This window comes from Pungitius pungitius, chromosome 5 (genome assembly GCF_949316345.1).
Source record: "Pungitius pungitius chromosome 5, fPunPun2.1, whole genome shotgun sequence".
Taxonomy (NCBI): Eukaryota; Metazoa; Chordata; class Actinopteri; order Perciformes; family Gasterosteidae; genus Pungitius; species Pungitius pungitius.
In genome coordinates this window covers 23909521-23929219 of record NC_084904.1, presented here as the reverse complement: position 1 = coordinate 23929219, position 19699 = coordinate 23909521, and the positions used below count along the sequence as shown (strand labels likewise).

General features: G+C 48.1%; 2 protein-coding genes across 3 annotated transcripts; both read left to right on the top strand.

Moving 5' to 3' along the window:
- The first annotated feature begins 112 nt into the window (after nucleotides 1-112).
- On the top strand, nucleotides 113-7996 carry card9 (caspase recruitment domain family, member 9). Of its 2 annotated transcripts, none has more exons than XM_037483136.2 (14): nucleotides 113-410; nucleotides 3499-3612; nucleotides 3683-3752; nucleotides 3828-3965; nucleotides 4034-4152; nucleotides 4232-4438; nucleotides 4506-4583; nucleotides 5913-6149; nucleotides 6393-6518; nucleotides 6587-6775; nucleotides 6845-6899; nucleotides 6984-7096; nucleotides 7248-7306; nucleotides 7393-7615. In XM_037483136.2, the coding sequence occupies exons 2-14, from the start codon at nucleotides 3499-3501 to the stop codon at nucleotides 7484-7486; spliced, it is 1599 nt and encodes a 532-aa protein (XP_037339033.2). In that variant the 5' UTR covers nucleotides 113-410; the 3' UTR covers nucleotides 7487-7615. The 2 variants fall into 2 exon arrangements, with proteins under 2 accessions (XP_037339033.2, XP_037339032.2); XM_037483135.2 differs by having other exon boundaries at nucleotides 379-410; nucleotides 6984-7113; nucleotides 7393-7996.
- Nucleotides 7997-8101: 105 nt separating this feature from the next.
- ccdc180 (coiled-coil domain containing 180) lies at nucleotides 8102-19569 on the top strand. The gene is made up of 36 exons (XM_062562672.1): nucleotides 8102-8307; nucleotides 8597-8694; nucleotides 8778-8839; nucleotides 9123-9232; nucleotides 9313-9432; nucleotides 9521-9631; nucleotides 9783-9878; nucleotides 9960-10123; nucleotides 10190-10273; nucleotides 10350-10429; nucleotides 10557-10645; nucleotides 10751-10870; nucleotides 10963-11133; nucleotides 11229-11344; nucleotides 11427-11553; nucleotides 11709-11834; nucleotides 11971-12152; nucleotides 12419-12558; nucleotides 12915-13095; nucleotides 13914-14060; nucleotides 14172-14313; nucleotides 14388-14504; nucleotides 14580-14657; nucleotides 14730-14813; nucleotides 15030-15166; nucleotides 15943-16004; nucleotides 16126-16165; nucleotides 16486-16563; nucleotides 16635-16701; nucleotides 16785-16923; nucleotides 17045-17205; nucleotides 17481-17606; nucleotides 17697-17793; nucleotides 17883-17946; nucleotides 19133-19274; nucleotides 19352-19569. The coding sequence occupies exons 1-36, from the start codon at nucleotides 8290-8292 to the stop codon at nucleotides 19490-19492; spliced, it is 4017 nt and encodes a 1338-aa protein (XP_062418656.1). The 5' UTR covers nucleotides 8102-8289; the 3' UTR covers nucleotides 19493-19569.
- Nucleotides 19570-19699: the final 130 nt, after the last annotated feature.

Sequence of the window (19699 nt, the reverse complement as noted above, 5' to 3'; positions counted from 1 at the left end):
TCTTCGCTGGTTCCACTTCACTTTAGTGAGACATCCAAGAATGCTGTTCCCTCACTTCTTGGTCAGCTGGTGTTTCCTCCTGTGACTTCTCTAATCCTTTACTTCCTCTTCCTGTGCTAACGGACTCTTTTAAACCTGATGAGATGAGAGTAATGCATTTATTGGTACTATTACTAATCCATGAGTCGGTTTGTCACCTTGAACAACTTGGCATTCTGTAATATTACAGCATCAGACTCAACTCAACCTGCTGGATATGGAAAAACGAGGTAGATGAGGTAGAGCTGTGACGTCATTGGAGTGATTACTTAATGGGGAGGAGCTAGAAAACAAGAAGTTACAGAAGCGACAACTTCTCCTTAAAAAGCCCAGAAGAAACCCAGAGAGAGGGAGACTGGTTCAATCCGAAGGTAAGTGTACTCTGTGTAGTGGGTGTGTAGGTGTGAACATACACTCAGTGTGTGTACTAATACTCCAACTAATCCTTACAGTGTGAAGTATGTAAATACTGTATTTTGCACTCATTGTGTGTATTAGTAGTGTTTACTCACACTCAAAGTGTGTAGGTGGAGTACATGGACAGCGATGGAGACTAGAACCTCCATCAGGTAGAGCCTCCATCAGATATAAACACCATCAGATAGAATCTTCTGTGGATGGTGGGAAAGCACAAGGACTTTAGGAAAGGGTAATGTTGGTTTATGATGACAGGAATAGTAATATGATTCATATGTATGATGATGATGATGATGATAGCAGCAGGAGCAGCAGGAACAGGGTCCAGATTGAACCATGATCCATGGAAACCTGTGAGGTGAGAAAGCACATAAAACTGATTAGTGATGTGGATTCTTGTAGAGGAGCTCTGTAAGTCCTACAGAGCTCCTCTCTCTCTGCAGTCCAGGCCTATAGCAGCTTAACTAAAGGCTGGTCCAGACTGACCTGATGACAGCAGCTACCACACTCAGGTCCTCACGTACTCGCGCTTTTGCGCCCACTTCGGTTGTATTTGTTTGGCCACATGAAAGCATGGCGAGGTACGACCACGAGGTACGACCACGCTGAGGTGAAGGTGCAGAGCACCTGGTGTCCAATGAGGCCTCTGTCTGAACCAGAATGCGTGTTTCCTCTCATAAGCCTGAAATTACATCATCTGATGACATCGCATCTCCGACTCAGCGTCCACATTCCATTCCAGCAGGTGTTAATCTCCTGCTGCTCTACAATGATTGGATGAGGATCCTTTAATCAGTCATCAGCAGGCGGAGCATCAGTCTGTGCTACAGCGCACCAGTCAATACACACATTTCCACCCCTGACGCACAAATCACACAACTTCAGTGGCACTGAATCCTTGTTTCATCCACGATGGAAATGTGCCTTTAACTAGTATCGTGGTACATACTAGTACTCGTGTGTACTAGACCTCATGGTACATACTAGTACTGGTGTGTACTAGACTTCATGGTACATACTAGTACTGGTGTGTACTAGACTTCATGGTACATACTAGTACTGGTGTGTACTAGACTTCATGGTACATACTAGTACTGGTGTGTACTAGACTTCATGGTACATACTAGTACTCGTGTGTACTAGACTTCATGGTACATATTAGTACTGGTGTGTACTAGACCTCATGGTACATACTAGTACTGGTGTGTACTAGACCTCATGGTACATACTAGTACTGGTGTGTACTAGACTTCATGGTACATATTAGTACTGGTGTGTACTAGACTTCATGGTACATACTAGTACTGGTGTGTACTAGACTTCATGGTACATACTAGTACTGGTGTGTACTAGACTTCATGGTACATATTAGTACTGGTGTGTACTAGACTTCATGGTACATATTAGTACTGGTGTGTACTAGACTTCATGGTACATACTAGTACTGGTGTGTACTAGACCTCGTGGTACATACAAGTACTGGTGTGTACTAGACCTCGTGGTACATACTAGTACTGGTGTGTACTAGACTTTGTGGTACATACTAGTACTGGTGTGTACTAGACTTTGTGGTACATACAAGTACTGGTGTGTACTAGACCTCGTGGTACATACTAGTACTGGTGTGTACTAGACTTTGTGGTACATACTAGTACTGGTGTGTACTAGACTTTGTGGTACATACTAGTACTGGTGTGTACTAGACCTCATGGTACATACTAGTAGTGGTGTGTACTAGACCTCGTGGTACATACTAGTACTGGTGTGTACTAGACCTCATGGTACATACTAGTACTGGTATTCACTAGACTTCATGGTACATATTAGTACTGGTGTGTACTAGACCTCGTGGTACATACTAGTACTGGTGTGTACTAGACTTCATGGTACATACTAGTACTCGTGTGTACTAGACTTCATGGTACATATTAGTACTGGTGTGTACTAGACTTCATGGTACATATTAGTACTGGTGTGTACTAGACTTCATGGTACATACTAGTACTGGTGTGTACTAGACCTCGTGGTACATACAAGTACTGGTGTGTACTAGACCTCGTGGTACATACTAGTACTGGTGTGTACTAGACTTTGTGGTACATACTAGTACTGGTGTGTACTAGACTTTGTGGTACATACAAGTACTGGTGTGTACTAGACCTCGTGGTACATACTAGTACTGGTGTGTACTAGACTTTGTGGTACATACTAGTACTGGTGTGTACTAGACTTTGTGGTACATACTAGTACTGGTGTGTACTAGACTTTGTGGTACATACTAGTACTGGTGTGTACTAGACCTCATGGTACATACTAGTAGTGGTGTGTACTAGACCTCGTGGTACATACTAGTACTGGTGTGTACTAGACCTCATGGTACATACTAGTACTGGTATTCACTAGACTTCATGGTACATATTAGTACTGGTGTGTACTAGACCTCGTGGTACATACTAGTACTGGTGTGTACTAGACTTCATGGTACATACTAGTACTCGTGTGTACTAGACTTCATGGTACATATTAGTACTGGTGTGTACTAGACCTCATGGTACATACTAGTACTGGTGTGTACTAGACCTCGTGGTACATACTAGTACTGGTGTGTACTAGACTTCATGGTACATATTAGTACTGGTGTGTACTAGACTTCATGGTACATACTAGTACTGGTGTGTACTAGACTTCATGGTACATACTAGTACTGGTGTGTACTAGACTTCATGGTACATATTAGTACTGGTGTGTACTAGACTTCATGGTACATATTAGTACTGGTGTGTACTAGACTTCATGGTACATACTAGTACTGGTGTGTACTAGACCTCGTGGTACATACAAGTACTGGTGTGTACTAGACCTCGTGGTACATACTAGTACTGGTGTGTACTAGACTTTGTGGTACATACTAGTACTGGTGTGTACTAGACCTCGTGGTACATACAAGTACTGGTGTGTACTAGACCTCGTGGTACATACTAGTACTGGTGTGTACTAGACCTCATGGTACATACTAGTACTGGTGTGTACTTAAACTCACAGATGGAGACGGTAGGTGACGATGACCTCTGCTGGCTGCAGCTTGATGACTTCAGGATGATTCTCATCAAAACCATTGAACCTTCAAGAATCACTCCCTACTTACGACAGTGTCAGGTACTCTTCCTCCTCTTCTTCCTCCTACTTTTCCTCCTCAGTCACTTGATGATTGGTGGTTTCCTGTCAGGTGGTCACTGCTGAGGATGAGGAGCAGCTCTTCAATGACCCGGCTCTCGTCATAAGGAGAAGAAAAGTTGGTGAGAAACTCATTGTCTGACTTTGAGTCTAAGGTCTTTACCTGGACGATATGTTTGACCTTTGACCTCCTCCAGGAGCCTTGCTGGACCTCCTACAAAGAACGGGTGTCAAAGGTTACACCGCTTTCCTGGAAAGTCTGGAGCTGGATTATCCTCAACTGTACAGCCGCATCACCGGGAAGGAGCCCAACAGAACCTTCAGCATCCTTATCGGTCCGTTGACCCGTCTGTCCGACTGTCTGTCTCTTTACCTACGTGCCTGACTACCTGTCTGTCTGCAGACACAGCAGGTGAGTCCGGTCTCACTCAGTTCCTCATGTCGGAGCTCAGCCGCCTGCAGAGGGCGCTTCAGGACGAGAGGAGGCGCCGCCAGCGGGCCTGCTCCCTTGCTAAGGAACAGGTGGGCGGTTGCTAGGGGAGCGTCAGAGGGCGAGTGAGCCCTCTGACGCTCCCCGCTCACAGGTGACTTCCTGTGGCAGGACGCGTTGTCCCGGCAGCAGCAGCTGAAGGAGCACGAGCTGAGGAAGCTGAGTGAGCGCGTGCAGAAGCTCCGGGAGGAGCGCGAGCTTCTGAGCGAGGAGGCGAAACAGCTCCGAGACCACAACTACAGCCTGATGGCCGACATCACCGGGCTGGCCCAAGAGAAGAGCGCCGCCCTGCTGGCCAACCGTGACCTGCAGATAGAGGTGAGCTGACACCTGACCCCCAAATGACAGACACACAGAGCCCCTCTGACCTTTGACCTCTCTTCAGGTTGAACGTCTGAAACACACGGTGCAGCGAGCTGAGAGTCAGACCAGAATCCTGAGAAGAAGAACCATGAGACAGGAGGTGCAGACTCCTCCCACTTCCACAGACACACTACTGACCCAGTACCGCTGACCCAGTACCACTGACCAAGTACCGCTGACCCAGTACCACTGACCCAGTACCACTGACCCAGTACCACTGACCAAGTACCGCTGACCCAGTACCGCTGACCCAGTACCACTGACCAAGTACCACTGACCCAGTACCAGAGGTGGGAACAAGTCACTGTTATGCAAGTCACAAGCAAGTCTCAAGTCATTGCCCTCGAGTCCCGAGTCAAGTCAAAGCCAACAAGTCTCAAGTCGAGTCACAAGTCGTACCATTTTAGTTTCGAGTCATTTCGAGTCCTTTTATTATAGTGGGGACGGGGAACCCTGGGTGATGGTGCGCTGCCTCACAGACCTAGACTACGAAGGGAAGGGTAATGGTGGATCGACTGTGACTGTGTTATAGTGCTGTAACGCTCACCCCAATGCTGCAGCGTAAATAAGGAGGCGATGACTGGCTTTATTTAAATAAAACAACTCAACTTCGGTCACTGTTGGCCGTCACCACGCCGAACGAACACTTCCGCACTCACAGCCCCCCAAAACTCGGGTTGTCTCGCGTAACTACAGCTGGTAACGTAGCATAACGTGAACACATGCAACATCTGCATAACTGATTAACTAATAACTTTAACTCAGCTCATTACACTACTTTAAAACGGACGTTGACATAATGTTGGCGAGGATTTCCATCGGAGTCTGAATCCGGGTTCAAAAATCCCGATTTTTGTAACCATGAACGAGCTGTCTCGTTGATACGGTCAAATGGACTGCAGTGATTGGATGTTGTTCAGGCAGCGCGCGCTCTCTGCATACAGGTGGCGCACATTTATTTAACAGATGCAGATAAACAGAGCGGCGCGGTGGTGTGAAAATGTTTTCCCCCAGTTTTCATGGGAAGTAGCAAGTCTTCTCGAGTCAAAAGGCTCGAGTCCAAGTCAAGTCACGAGTCATCGATGTTAAAGTCCAAGTCGAGTTGCAAGTCTTTGTACGTTTTGTCGAGTCGAGTCTCAAGTCATCAAATTCATGACTCGAGTCTGACTTGAGTCCAAGTCACATGACTCGAGTCCACACCTCTGCCCAGTACCACTGACCCAGTACCACTGACTCAGTAAGGCTGACCCAGTACCGCTGACCAAGTACCACTGACCCAGTACCGCTGACCCAGTACCACTGACCCAGTACCACTGACCCAGTACCACTGACCCAGTACCGGGGTCCCAGTAACCGCTGTGTGAAGGAGTGGTTTGGTGTCTCCTCCGTGCTTCTGAGGTCACTGATGTCACATTTAATGTCTTTTCAGAGCATTCTGTCTCCTCCCACCGAGACCTTCTTCCACCCAAACAAAGTGGAGGAGACACAGGAGAAGAAACAGGAGGAGACACAGGAGGAGACACAGGAGAAGACACAGGAGGAGAAACAGGAGGAGAAGAAAGAGGAGAAGCAGGAAAATGAGGGTCAACCTCCTCAGATTGACTTCTTCACAACAGTGCTACGGCTGAGGAGACAACTCCGCAGAGCAGAGGAGCAGAGAGACAGGGTGAGGAGGAGGTGGAAGATTAAAAAGCGAGGAGGAGTAGTTAAAGAAGTACAGGAGGAGAATGAGCAGGATCAGGAGGAAAATGAAAAAGGAGGGGCAGGAAGAAAAAGAAGTAAGATAAGAGGAGGCGAATGAGAAGCAGGGAGATGAAAAAAGGAGGAGCAGGAGGAAGAGGAGTAGTAAAAGAAGTAAGATAAAAGGGGGAGAATGAGGAGGAGCTACCCTGACAGTGTTTGTTTTCAGAACCTGGAGGAGAAGGAGGAGCTGCAGCTGTTCTCCACCCAGCTGAAGGGAGATGTCAGGATGTACCGGCAACGAAACAAACAAACCCTCAGACAACTGGAGGAGGTGATCAGCGAGAGAGACAAGGTGAGGAGGAGCAGGAGAAGGGTATGGAGGAGGAGGAGGAGGATGAGAATTGACCTTTGCTGTGTCAGGCTCTGTCTTCGCGGGCAGAGCAGCAGGAGGAGGTGCGGCTGCTCCTGCAGGAGAAGGATCATTACAGGGAGCAGGTCAGAATGCTCACTGAACAATCCGATAAATTGGAGCTTCTCCTGCTGAGGTCACAGGGGGAGGAGCTACAGCTGAGGACACGCCTCCGCATACTCAGCAGCAACACCCACCAGGTGAGGAGGAGGAGGAGGAGGAGGTGATGATTTTATGATGATGTAATGATGACGCTCTCTCCTGCACAGATGGAGCACAGTGTGAGCAGCGAGGGAGAGGAGCCCCCGCAGAAGGCAGCTGAAGGTGAGTGTCATGTGACCCATGTCATGAGACTTGTGTCACGTGACCTGTGTCATGTGACTGGTATCGTGTGACCTGTGTCATCAGAGGTGTGCAGTGGGACATCTGGGGAGAACGAGGAGGCGCAGACCCTGCAGCAAGGGGACTCTATTGTGGGAGGAGCCACAGAGTCTGAACAGAGGCCCAGCAGAGCATCATGGGTAATTGAGCTGATGACGTAAGCAGGAAGTCCCCCGTAGGACAGACCGTCCCACGTCAGAGACCTTCTGGTTGAGCCTCTGTGGTTGTTGGAGGAGCAGAAGGATGCAGACTAGTGTTGGTTTTTGTACCCTGTCTCCTGTGTGTCCACAGGACGAGGAGACGCACGGCTGTCTCACCTCCAGGGGGCAGCACAACTTCCTCTACCGCAGGTCGGTCTTCTCCTCTCAAACTTTGCATTCAACTGTTGCTGCGGTTCCAATGGCGGCTGAGCCTGTTCTCGTTTCCATGGCGACAGGAAGCGGGCCGTCCGGTCGAAGCTCGTCTGGAGGGAGTGCGCCGCCGGTAACCATGACGACAGCAGCGGGATGGACTCCTCAGACTCCGACTGAGGAGAAGATGGCTTCAAAGGAGCCTGTTTGGTCCTGTCTCCTTTTATTAGTTTTAGTTTCATCATTTAATCATTACAATGAAATAAATGAAAAAGTATCTTTAACCAAGTAAAGATGTTTAATTTGAACGTGGAACATTAAATTGTCCTGTAAAAAGTCTCTTCTCATTCATCAGAAACACAATGAATCATAAAGGCAGCAGATAGAGAAACATGAATGAATGAAATAAGGGAAACTAAACATCTGAACTTTAAAATGCACGAGAAGACGAGAAGCACAGCATGAGTCAGGCGTTCAGCTGGTTCTTTTATCTCGATGAATCCTTTGACATTACCATGGAGGATCTTCTAAAATCCCCTGATGCCGATGGTCCTTTGGGGTCCAGAGTCTGACAATAGTCTTCATCTGCCATCTGGGAAACCACTTCTCTCCAAACAGTGGTACATCTATGTCGGGGAGCCCAGGCCGAGCCCCCCAGCAGTGGTGTACAATGCAGTGTGTGATATCTCAAATGCTCCATTCATCTTCATCCATCTGACTCCGCCGACGTGTCACTAATTGAGAGGTTACTTAGACATGAGAAATAAACCTGCAAAAAGCCCACGTGGGTAAATAATAAGGGAAGAACTGTGACTGTTGGAGAGAGTATTTGCTCCTCCTTCTTAGAGTCTGCACACCCTCCTCCTGCCACTAGGGGAGGACGTCTGGCTCCTCCAGGAGTCAACCGTGATTCTTAAATCGGACCCTGTGCCACATGTTCAGAGTTATTTTGAACCTCGAGCTTTGCATCTTTGTAGTTAACGATGGAACAGTTCTCTAAAGTGAGTAAAACACAATTTGTGGGATTTACGATTTTCTGTGTGGACCGAGAACGTCGCGCAGCGGTCTGCGGCTCGTTGCCATGACGACAAAGAGACGCGGAGCGGCGATACCGACGGAGTGTTTTATCCTCTAATTACGCAAATGTAACAGAAATAACTCCGGAAACGGTCACCACGGAACAGAACCGGACCCGGTATGAGTTTATATGAGAGGGCTGCTGGTGTTGTTGTTGTTGTTGTTGTTGTTGCTAAAGCTTGTGACTGATTCATCTGTGTTTGTGTCCTGTAGGTTCAGCTCCCCAGATCTCTGATGGCTGGACACAGAGACACAAGGACAACCCGTCTGTCTGCCGAGGACAGTGAGACACACTGCAGCACGACCAGCAGGTAGAGAGGAGACAGACAGACAGACAGACAGACACTCCACACTACTGCTCACCCTGGTCCACCTGTCTGTCTCCTCCCTTCAGCAGCAGGCGGCGTGATGATGAAGAAGATGAAGATGATGTGTGCAGACTTCCTGACTCTGTGGGTTTGTGCCTTTATGTTTATGTTCACATACGTTGTTTAAACGATGGTGGAGTGATGCCCCATGTGACCTGTCAAAGTGTCCCTGAGAGAGACACCTGACCCCTGATGACCCCCCATGCAAAATGTAACACATGGGTTATAATGCAGTGTAAGCTTCAGCTAAATGACGTGATGTAAACATGTGTGTGTGTGTGTGTGTGTGTGTGTGCGCGCGTGTGCGTGTGTGTGTGTGTGCGTGTGTGTGTGTGTGTATGTGTGTGTGTGTGTGTGTGTGTGTCTCACAGTGGTTGATCATCAGAATTCTTTCCTCCTCAAACAACTGATGGAAGAAAAAAGGAGGAAACACGAGGACGTTGTCAACGAGATGGAGACAGAACTCACACACCTCACCCAGGTGGGATATGAAATATGACTATTTGATACATCATAGTATCCACACTGGTGGATCTGGTTCTTACCTGTTGGATCTTTCAGGTGTGTGACTCTCAGGTGAGGACCGTCGTTGAGGAGCTGCTGGCCTCTCTGAAGGACCTGGACCTAATGTTGAACCCTCTGATGGAACGGAATGATCAACTGGACCTCCTCAGCAAGGAGGTAGGCTCAGCTCCAGGTCCATTGAGCAGATCATGCTCAGCTTCAGACTCAGGAGGCCGTGTGTGTGTGTGTGTGTGTGTGTGTTCAGGAGGTCTGTGTTCTCTGGGAGGAGGTGCAGGAGAAGATGAAGATGAAGAAGACGAGAATAATGGACCTAAACCAAAAACTGACTGAATGTGAGACTCAAAGAGCCAGCGAGGTGAGACCAGACATGTATATATACATATATACATGTATATGTATATATATATATATACATGTATATATGTATACAGTATATGTATATATGTATATTATGTATATTATGTATATATGTATATTATGTATATATGTATATATTTGTCCTGCAGACCAGAGTCCTGCTCATCAAGAACCTCCACCTGTTGGAGAACATCAGCTTCCTGCCTCCACCCGACGTCTTCAGGCTGATCCATAACGAGGCCACGGTGACCACACCCTGACCTCTGACCCCTCTCATCCAAGCCTGACCTCTGAGCCCTGACCTCTGACCCTTCTCCGTGTCTCAGATGTTGAATCTTTCCCTCCTGATGAACCGTCGCTGTGCTGCTCGTCTAATGCTGCTCCTCCTGGAGGAGAACCTGCAGCAGGAGGAGCAGCTCCATCTGCAGTGGGAGGAGCTTCTGAGCTGCTGGAGGAGGAGCAGGGCCACGGGGGTCCTTGATCGATACAGGTGAGGGAGCTGGGGGGGGACACTCGTCATGTCTGTCAGAAGGACTTGTAGAAACTTGTGTTGTAGGAGTCGCTGCAGCGATGAGGAGGAGCAGCTCCTGGTCTCAGGTCAGCTGGTAGAACGACGTGAGGAGATCATCCATCACATCTGGTAACAACATCAGTCCATGACAACCATCAGGCACACAACGTCCTCCTCAGACCTCCAATCGATGTCTCCGTTTCAGCTCGCTGGTCCCGCCCTCCTGCTCCACTACTTTGGTCTCTGATTGGTTCAAGCAGCTGACAGCCATCAATCAACAGATCGGTAACTTAACCTGTGAGATAAATATTCAGGAAAGGTTCTACCTTCTTAAACCTTTAATGTCAACCTCTTCCACGTATCGTGTGTGTGTGTCTGTGTGTGTGTGTGTGTGTGTGTGTGTGTGTTCTAGATGATCTCCACTCTGAGGCTCTTCATCAGCTGCGTTGTGGTTCTCATCACAGGTGGAGTGATCACCTGGCTCAGGTGGAGCTCTGTGAGGTGAAATGAATTCACTGATGTTTCATTGATATAATATACATATATATATATATATTATATATATATATATGTATTAGTTTCATGATTGATCATTGATTCCTGCAGAAGGAGCTCTCGGCTCTGCAGCTCTCGGAGGTCGAGATGAACGACGTCATCGGCTCTCAGCTCCTCGCTGTGATTGGACGAGGCCAGAGTCAGGACGAGCAGCGATTGGCTGCTGTGGATGTCAGTCACACAGCGCTCAGTGAGACACGTGGTAGTGACATCGCGTGTGACCTCATCCACCTGTCTGTCTCTGTCCACCTGTCTGTCTGCAGAGGTGTTGTGATGCTGTGGCCCGTGGTGCACTCCATCTCAGCAGGTGTGTGTTTGTTGTGATGAGAGGAGCGGCGTTGCTATGGGAGACGCACAGCCGGAGGCTTGAGAGGAGACGAGAGGAAGAACAACACATGGACGAGCTTCACCGCACACAGCAGCAACACACACAGGTGAATTTCACACACACACAAACAAGCAGGTGAGTCTCTGACAGTCTGTCAGCAGGAGGGAGTCATTCCCACAATGCTTTGCTGTTCTTTGTCAGGGGGAGAAGGTGCACCTGGACAGCCTGCTGTGTGCACTCCGCCAGGTGAGCAGTGACGAGGTTCTGAAGGAGTCTCTGGACGAAACCATCCGCTACCTGGAGGACGTCAAAAACAGGTAACCCCGTGCTAGAGCTAATGCTAATGTAGCATCACTACAAGTCATGACATGAATGGACTGTGTGTGTCTGTGTGTCCAGCAGCAGGGTCTGTGTCTCTGATCAGGTGGAGGTGTTGGATCGTCTCCCCCTTCTCCTCCTGGAGGAGCTCCTCTCCTACAGCAGCAGCCTCAGCTCCTTCTTCCACCTGGACCACACCTACAGCCCGGTAACCACGGCAACCATGCCTCAGACACACATGACCACTGGTAACCGTTACAATGGCCCTCTTTAGAGAGAACAATACAACATACTCACACACGTTGGGTGAGCCCAGGTCATGTGACTCTTCACAGAGTGGTTTACAATGTTTTTCCTCCTCAGAGTCCAGAAGAACTCCAGAACCTCCACCCTAACCTCCATTCATCCTCCACCCAAATGGGTCAGTTTGAGGCTCAGATAAAGAAAGCGTCAGGCGCCGCCCACCTCTCTCCTGATTGGCTGACTGAGGTGAAGTGCCAATCAAAGACAAACGTAACACAACATTACATCACATGTAGCTGACGCTGTGTGTGTGTGTGTTTGTGTGTGTGTGTGTGTGTGTGTGTGTGTGTGTGTGTGTGTGTGTGTGTGTGTGTGTGTGTAGGAAGGATCCTCTCTGCAGGCTCTTAGCGACATGAGCAGTGATGTCACGTTTACATCGTCCAGGGGTGTGGCCTATACTGCCCCCGCCTTCAGGTGCACTGTCCCCGACCTGCCAGACAACCTGCAGCTGGAAACCCACCTGAGCCCGTTTCCTGTGGAGCTGCTCACACACATACTGAGCAGGTACACACACACACACACACTGAGCAGGTACACACACACACACACACTGAGCAGGTACACACACACACACACACACAGACTGAGCAGGTACACACACACACACACTTATATATACATACATTATGGCTGTCAACATAAACGTATTATTCAGTGTGATTAATGCAACAACATCTTTTAACAGTTCACTTTGTCAACGGGAGGTTGAGTCGTGTTGGTAAACCCCAGCTGATCATGTGACCTTTGTCTCTGCTTGGGTTTACCTGTAGTACCAGGACTTTGTACCTGGATCACCTGGAGCAGCATGTCAAAGAGGTCCTCTCCTCCGCCGTCACCACGGCGACGGAGAGGAGGGACAGAGGGCTTCAAATGAAGCTCACACAGACACACATGTACACAACACGCCTAGGTAACACACACAGAAACAGATGTACACAACGCGCCTAGGTAACACACACAGACACACATGTACACAACGTGCCTAGGTAACACACACAGAAACAGATGTACACAACGCGCCTAGGTAACACACACAGACACACATGTACACAACGTGCCTAGGTAACACACACAGAAACAGATGTACACAACGCGCCTAGGTAACACACACAGACACACATGTACACATGTACACAACGTGCCTAGGTAACACACACAGACACACATGTACACAACGCGCCTAGGTAACACACACAGACACACATGTACACACCACTCCTATGTATGTGTATCTGTGTGTTTTGTGTGTGTGTGTGTGTGTGTTAGCTGAGCTGCAGCTCCACACTCGTCTGGTGAAGTCTCACAGTGAGGAGGTGTGTAGTGTGCTGACCTCCCTCCGGGGGGAGCACCAGGAGCTCCAGGCCTTCCTCAGCGAGCGGAAACAGGAGCTCATCCTGAATCTGTCCCACATGGAGGCTGAAGCCCAGAAGACCAGCAGCAGCACGCGGTAAAACACCTGTGTGTGTGTGTGTGTGTGTGTGTGCTCACTGTGTGTGTGTGTGTGCTCACTGTGTGTGTGTGTGTGTGTGTGTGTGTGTGTGTCTGCTCACTGTGTGTGTGTGTGTGTGTGTGTCTGCTCACTGTGTGTGTGTGTGTGTGTGTGTGTCTGCTCACTGTGTGTGTGTGTGTGTGTGTGTGTGTGTGTCTGCTCACTGTGTGTGTGTGTGTGTGTGTGTGTCTGCTCACTGTGTGTGTGTGTGTGTGTGTGTGTCTGCTCACTGTGTGTGTGTGTGTGTGTGTGTCTGCTCACTGTGTGTGTGTGTGTGTGTGTGTGTGTCTGCTCACTGTGTGTGTGTGTGTGTGTGTGTGTGTGTCTGCTCACTGTGTGTGTGTGTGTGTGTGTGTGTCTGCTCACTGTGTGTGTGTGTGTGTGTGTGTCTGCTCACTGTGTGTGTGTGTGTGTGTCTGCTCACTGTGTGTGTGTGTGTGTGTGTGTGTCTGCTCACTGTGTGTGTGTGTGTGTGTCTGCTCACTGTGTGTGTGTGTGTGTGTCTGCTCACTGTGTGTGTGTGTGTGTGTGTGTGTGTGTGTCTGCTCACTGTGTGTGTGTGTGTGTGTGTGTGTGTCTGCTCACTGTGTGTGTGTGTGTGTGTGTGTGTCTGCTCACTGTGTGTGTGTGTGTGTGTGTGTCTGCTCACTGTGTGTGTGTGTGGGTGTGTCTGCTCACTGTGTGTGTGTGTGTGTGTGTGTGTGTGTGTGTGTGTGTGTGTGTGTGTGTGTGTCTGCTCACTGGGTGTGTGTGTGTGTGTGTGTGTGTGTGTGTAGGCTGCATGAATTAAGCTCCACCCTGAAGGGCTGTCTGGATGAACATATCAAAGAGACCCAGCACCTTCAGAATACCTTCAAGCAGACCGTCATTGTCCAACTGCAGCGGGTCAGAACCAGAACTACACAGCTACTCAGCACTGTCAGGTAACGCAGCTGACCTTCTCCCGATGCTTTACCTGGTCCAGGTCCAGTGGGAGGAGGTGCTGGACACGTGCAGAGGGAGGCTCATAATAGAGGTAGTTTCTCCTCCTGCAGGCTGTTCAGCGAAGGAGACGTTGCTCCTGAGGAACTGGACTCCTTCCAGAAGAAGCTGAAGGAGGAGACCAGACGGATCAGAGTGACGGAGGAATCCATCTACTCTGAGCTGAAGGAGTTTGAGTCCCACAGTCTAAAGCAGGTGTGACCTTTGACCTTGTTGTCATGTCCATTAAGAGCCTGGTGACCCTCTTCATCATGAGCTCTTTGTTCCAGCTGAAGGAGACTTCTGCAGGTCTAGAAGAGAAACTCTGCTCCATGAGGTCTGAGCTGGACTTCATGGAGAAAAGCCAGGACACAATGAGGAAAACACGAGTCCAGATGAAGGCTGAGGTACCTGTCTGTCTACCTGCCCGTCTTCCTGCCTGTCTGCCTGTCTGTCTGTCTGATTATTTCACTGTGAACCAGGCAGCGAGCAGCAGACACCAGCAGATCCTCATCAGCAGCACGTTGGAGGATCTGAAGAATTTGCAGGAGAACATACAGGTACACACACAGATACATAGGTACAGGTACAGGTAAATACACCTGTATGTCTCTCTCTCTGTCTGTCTGCAGGTGTCTCCAGATCAGGTGTTTTCCCTCCTGTCAACAGTCAATGAAGAATTCAGGAAGCGCTGTCGGTACCTGGATTTTCCTTTGGTGGGTCACCTGTCTACCTGTAACTATCCTTTATTGGATTACCTGTACTACCTTTTAATCTACCTGTGGTATCTTTACATCCTGTAACTATTCTTTTGTTCTTTTATCGGCCCAGATTACCTTCTGTCTGACTAGGTGCCGACTCAGAGTCTTCTACTGTGTGTGTTATTGATCATGTGTATTAAGTGTGTCTGTGTGTGTTATTTGTGTCTCTAGGTCTCCTCCCACTCTGTCCTTCATGAATCCGGGCAGCAGGTCCAGTCCACTCCACCTCCTGGTCTACTGCAGATGAGGAGGACCGGTGTGGACCTTCTCCAGGACCCCTTGGTGGAGGTCATCAGGTCCCTGAACAGGTGCATACTTAGTAGTTGTACTGCAGGTGGTACTGTAGGTGGTACTGTAAGTCGTACTGTAGGTGGTACTGTAAGTCATACTGTAGGTGGTACTGTAAGTTGTACTGTAAGTTGTACTGTAGGTGGTACTGTAAGTTGTACTGTAGGTGGTACTGTAAGTCGTACTGTAGGTGGTACTGTAAGTTGTACTGCAGGTGGTACTCGTACTGTAGGTGGTACTGTAAGTTGTACTGTAGGTGGTACTCGTACTGTAGGTGGTACTGTAAGTTGTACTGTAGGTGGTACTGTAAGTTGTACTGCAGGTGGTACTCGTACTGTAGGTGGTACTGTAAGTTGTACTGCAGGTGGTACTCGTACTGTAGGTGGTACTGTAAGTTGTACTGCAGGTGGTACTCGTACTGTAGGTGGTACTGTAAGTTGTACTGTAGGTGGTACTCGTACTGTAGGTGGTACTGTAAGTCGTACTGTAGGTGGTACTGTAAGTTGTACTGTAGGTGGTACTGTAAGTTGTACTGCAGGTGGTACTCGTACTGTAAGTGGTACTGTAAGTCGTACTGTAGGTGGTACTGTAAGTTGTACTGCAGGTGGTACTCGTACTGTAAGTGGTACTGTAAGTCGTACTGTAGGTGGTACTGTAAGTCGTACTGTAGGTGGTACTGTAAGTTGTACTGCAGGTGGTACTGTAAGTTGTACTGTAGGTGGTACAGCAGTTGGTACGACAGGTAGTTCTGGTTCTGTTTGAGGTACCCGGTGATGAAGTGCTTCTGATCCACCAGGTTCTGTGAGATCCAGGATGCTGCAGCAGCAGAAAGGGACGAGAGAGGAGCATCACCTGCTGGTCATCATCTACTCATACCCAAATGTTCTGATCAGATCAATAATACATCAAGACAGTATTTGATCAGATAGTAACTGTTGTTATTGTTTATATGTAAGTCACTGTGTCCTGGATTCTGCAGGTCAGAGTCCGGTCCAACACAAATGTACCAAGTCACTGAGGTACACACACAGACACACACAGACACACACAGACACAGACAGACACACACAGACACACACACACACACACACACACACACACACACACAGTACTGAGATTCTCTTTTCTGAAACTAAAGAGGCTGTGTGTGTGTGTGTGTGTGTGTCTGTGTGTGTGTGTGTGTGTGTGTGTGTGTGTGTGTGTCTGTGTGTGTGTGTGTGTGTGTGTGTGTCTGTGTGTGTGTGTGTGTGTGTGTGTCTGTGTGTGTGTGTGTGTGTGTGTGTGTGTGTGTGTGTGTGTGTGTGTGTGTGTGTGTGTGTGTGTGTGTGTGTATACACAGACTGAGGAGGGGCGACAAGTCCATCAGGACTGAAAGAAAGTTCCAGGTTTTTGGACCAGAGCCAGACCAGAACCCACAGTGAGTCCCAGCTGGTCACAGGTGGTGAAGATCACAGGTGTGTGGTGATCACAGGTGTTCTTGTGTTGCAGCTCCTTCAGTTCTTCTATGAACTCTTTGTTGTGGAGAACCAATGATGTCCTCCTCCTGGTTGCCGAGGTAACAGAGACACAGTGGAGCTGTTTCATCAGTGATTTGGATCAATTGAAACTTGAATAGATCTGTCTGTCTCTGTCTGTCAGGACTTCTACCGGAGTGAGCATTCTGTCTTCAGGTTCCTCCGGGTTCCCGACAGTTTGGACCAATGGGCAGAGAGCATGCAGCAGAGGCTGCTGGGATACCAGGATCAGATCAGGAAGTTCTTGTGCACGAGCAGAGAAGGTAGAGCCACACACATGAGAAGCCTTATTAACATAAAAGCAGGTCTTCAGAATGATGTCTTCACAAAGAGATAAATATATGTCTTTACGTGTCTGTCTCATTGCGTCTCCATCTGTTTCAGAGTTGGAGACACAGCTGTCCCTTCTGGAGAACCTGCTGCTTTCTTTACCTGCAGTTTTGATCTGTAGCCATGAGCAGCGACAGGAGGCGGAGCTTATTGAGGAGGTGAGCGAGGTTCGAAGGAAGCTGGAGGAGAAGGTGGCAGCCAGTGAGGAGGAAAAGGTGATGTAAAGTCCTGTCAGCCCTCACCTGTCTGTCTCTACCTTTCTGTCCTCACAGATCCTCATCTGTTTGTTTGCACTTATCAATCCTCACCTGTCCCTACCTGTCCCTCTACCTCTCTGACTCTAGCTGTCTGTTCTCACCTGTCTCTCTCTACCTGTCCTTGTTTACCTGTCTATCTTCACTTGTCTGTCCTTACCTGTTTTTTCCGACCGTTCTGTCCTCACATGTCTGTCTTCATCTGTCCTCACACTTCCTTACCTGTCTGTCCTCAGAGAATGAACGTCAACTTGCTGCGAGTGTCTCTCAGAGACGAGGAACTTGTGTCCCTCAGCAGCAGAGAGGAGCTCAGACAGCAGCAGCTGCACAGTGACATCTGCTCTTTACACCTGGAGCTACAGGTGGGAGGGGGCGGAGTCAGTGGGACACCTGTTAGCACCACTACCTTCCACGCCTGCAACCCTGTGTGTTTTCTGTGTTGGTGTGTCCAGGTGTGTGTGAAGGTGAGAGGGGAGGAGTTTGTGACATCACTGGCCTTACTGGCGGAGAAGCTCCTCTCTCAGCTGGACGAGCTGCTGTTACCTGAAAGTAGGTCACCTGTAACTTGGTGTGACCTGAACACCTGTGCGTCACCAAACCTTTGGCTTTACTGATTAGGTCAGTGTTTGTTTCCATAGAAGTCGACACCGTCTCCGTGGCAATGGAGGATGAAACGGGACGGAACCAGTGCAGCGTCAGCAGGTAACCACTGACCTCCAACACCTGTAATAGTGACATCAGAGCAAAGCTGACCACTCAATGGCCCAATCCCAGTGCCCCCCCGACCCCGAGGGACTATATTCTCTGATTTTAACGTCTTTCATGCTCTTTCCGCTCAAGATGTAATTTTAAAGTAGAGATTACACTTGTAATGGATTACAAATGTATCCTTTAAATACCTGGATTCCACTTGACTTCTGATCAAGGATGAATGAGCAGGGACAACACCCCCCCCCTGCTCCTCACACTCGGCCCCATAGTGTAAGCCACTCAGAAGATGTGTTTCACTGAAGAAGGTTCCAGTACACGAGAAACTCATGGAATCAGAGATTTAATCTCACAGACGGAGCTGAATATTTAATATTCAACACTTTCAGCTGAAAATCTGTAGAAAGGTGGCACAGAAGAAATAGAAGAAGTTTAATAAAGATTCAAAGAACAAGGGTTGGACTGCTAAAGCATTCCAGTTTTACTGTCAAAATGGCTTTGATGACAAAATGTAATATTTTCAGAGTAAATCAGTGACTAGAAAATGTGTTTCCTGCAGAGTTAGAAAGCTAAAAGCTGAAATCAATTTCAATGGCAATGGTATTTGTATTAATAGAAGTAGTATTAGTTGTAGAGGAGGTTGTGAGATGATATGGTTGTGATGTGGTAGTACTAGTAGTAGTACTAGTAGTAGCAGTTGAAATACTAGTAATATTAGTGTTAGTGGTGGTAATACTATCAGCTGTAGAAATACTATTAGTCATGGCAGAATTTGTAATATTAGTAGCAGTTGTAGTATTAACAGCAGTATAAATACTACTACTTTTTGTTGTAGTAGTAAGAGTAGTATTATCAGTTGCAGTGTCACTACTTTGAGTTGTATTAGTAGTAGTATTTGAAAGAGCAATAGGTTCTTCAAGAAAACAGCTTCATTCTCAGCTTCATGTTTATGGTACGGATACTCATTGAGGCTTTTATTTTGAAATGATGGGAGGGGGTTAGAATTTTTGTCCTTGAGGACAAATACGTTATTGATTGATTGACTGATTCATCAAAAATGTCTTTAAAGTCTTTTAAAAGCAGGAAAATGCTGTTAGAAATGTATTTTCTTCACAATAAAAGCTCTCCAACACCTTCACAATAAAAGTCTTCCAGTTCCTGATCCTACTGTGTGCGTCAGGACCTGGCCTGGTGACCCGTACCCCACAAACAAGGCTGCTGACCCGCCATCCAGTGTCACTATGGCAACAACAACATCTGTCACCACAACCAGGTGCACCCTGGGACATCAGGTCATTGAGCAGAGAGACGCTGCTGAGAAGGTACGGACACACAATGTTATGTTATATATTATTACGTGACTAACGTGTGTGTCTCTGTGTGTCTCTGTGTGTCTCAGAGGCTTCAGCAGGTCCTCCGGTTGGAGTTGTCTCGTTCAGATGAAGACAAAAGAAGAACACTGAGTGAACTGCAGAGCTGGAACGCACACTGGAGGCAGCAGATACACACTCTGAAGCACACACACACACACACAGGCTGAGGTGTGATACCAGTAGCTGATTGGTTGTGTGGACCTGAACATCACCTGTTAATGTCTGTTAATAAACCATAGAAGAAGAGAAGGACAGAGCGCAAGCTTTTTGTGGTAATCGGTGTTCAGCTAATAATCTGTACTTGTTACCATGGATACCTGAGCTTTATGCTAAGCTAAGCTAAACATGGACATGAGAGTAATCACAGTACGAGC

What these genes read in the sequence shown, in the direction of transcription:
- card9 (XM_037483135.2), top strand. Translation starts at nt 3,499, where the DNA reads ATGGAGACGGTAGGTGACGATGACCTCTGCTGGCTGCAGCTTGATGAC. An exon ending in AACCTTCAGCATCCTTATCG is followed by an intron (nt 3,966 to 4,033) that starts GTCCGTTGACCC and finishes GTCTGTCTGCAG; the next exon opens with ACACAGCAGGTGAGTCCGGT. An exon ending in TCAGCAGCAACACCCACCAG is followed by an intron (nt 6,776 to 6,844) that starts GTGAGGAGGAGG and finishes TCTCCTGCACAG; the next exon opens with ATGGAGCACAGTGTGAGCAG.
- ccdc180 (XM_062562672.1), top strand. An exon ending in CATGTACACAACACGCCTAG is followed by an intron (nt 12,559 to 12,914) that starts GTAACACACACA and finishes TGTGTGTGTTAG; the next exon opens with CTGAGCTGCAGCTCCACACT. An exon ending in CTTGTGCACGAGCAGAGAAG is followed by an intron (nt 16,924 to 17,044) that starts GTAGAGCCACAC and finishes CATCTGTTTCAG; the next exon opens with AGTTGGAGACACAGCTGTCC.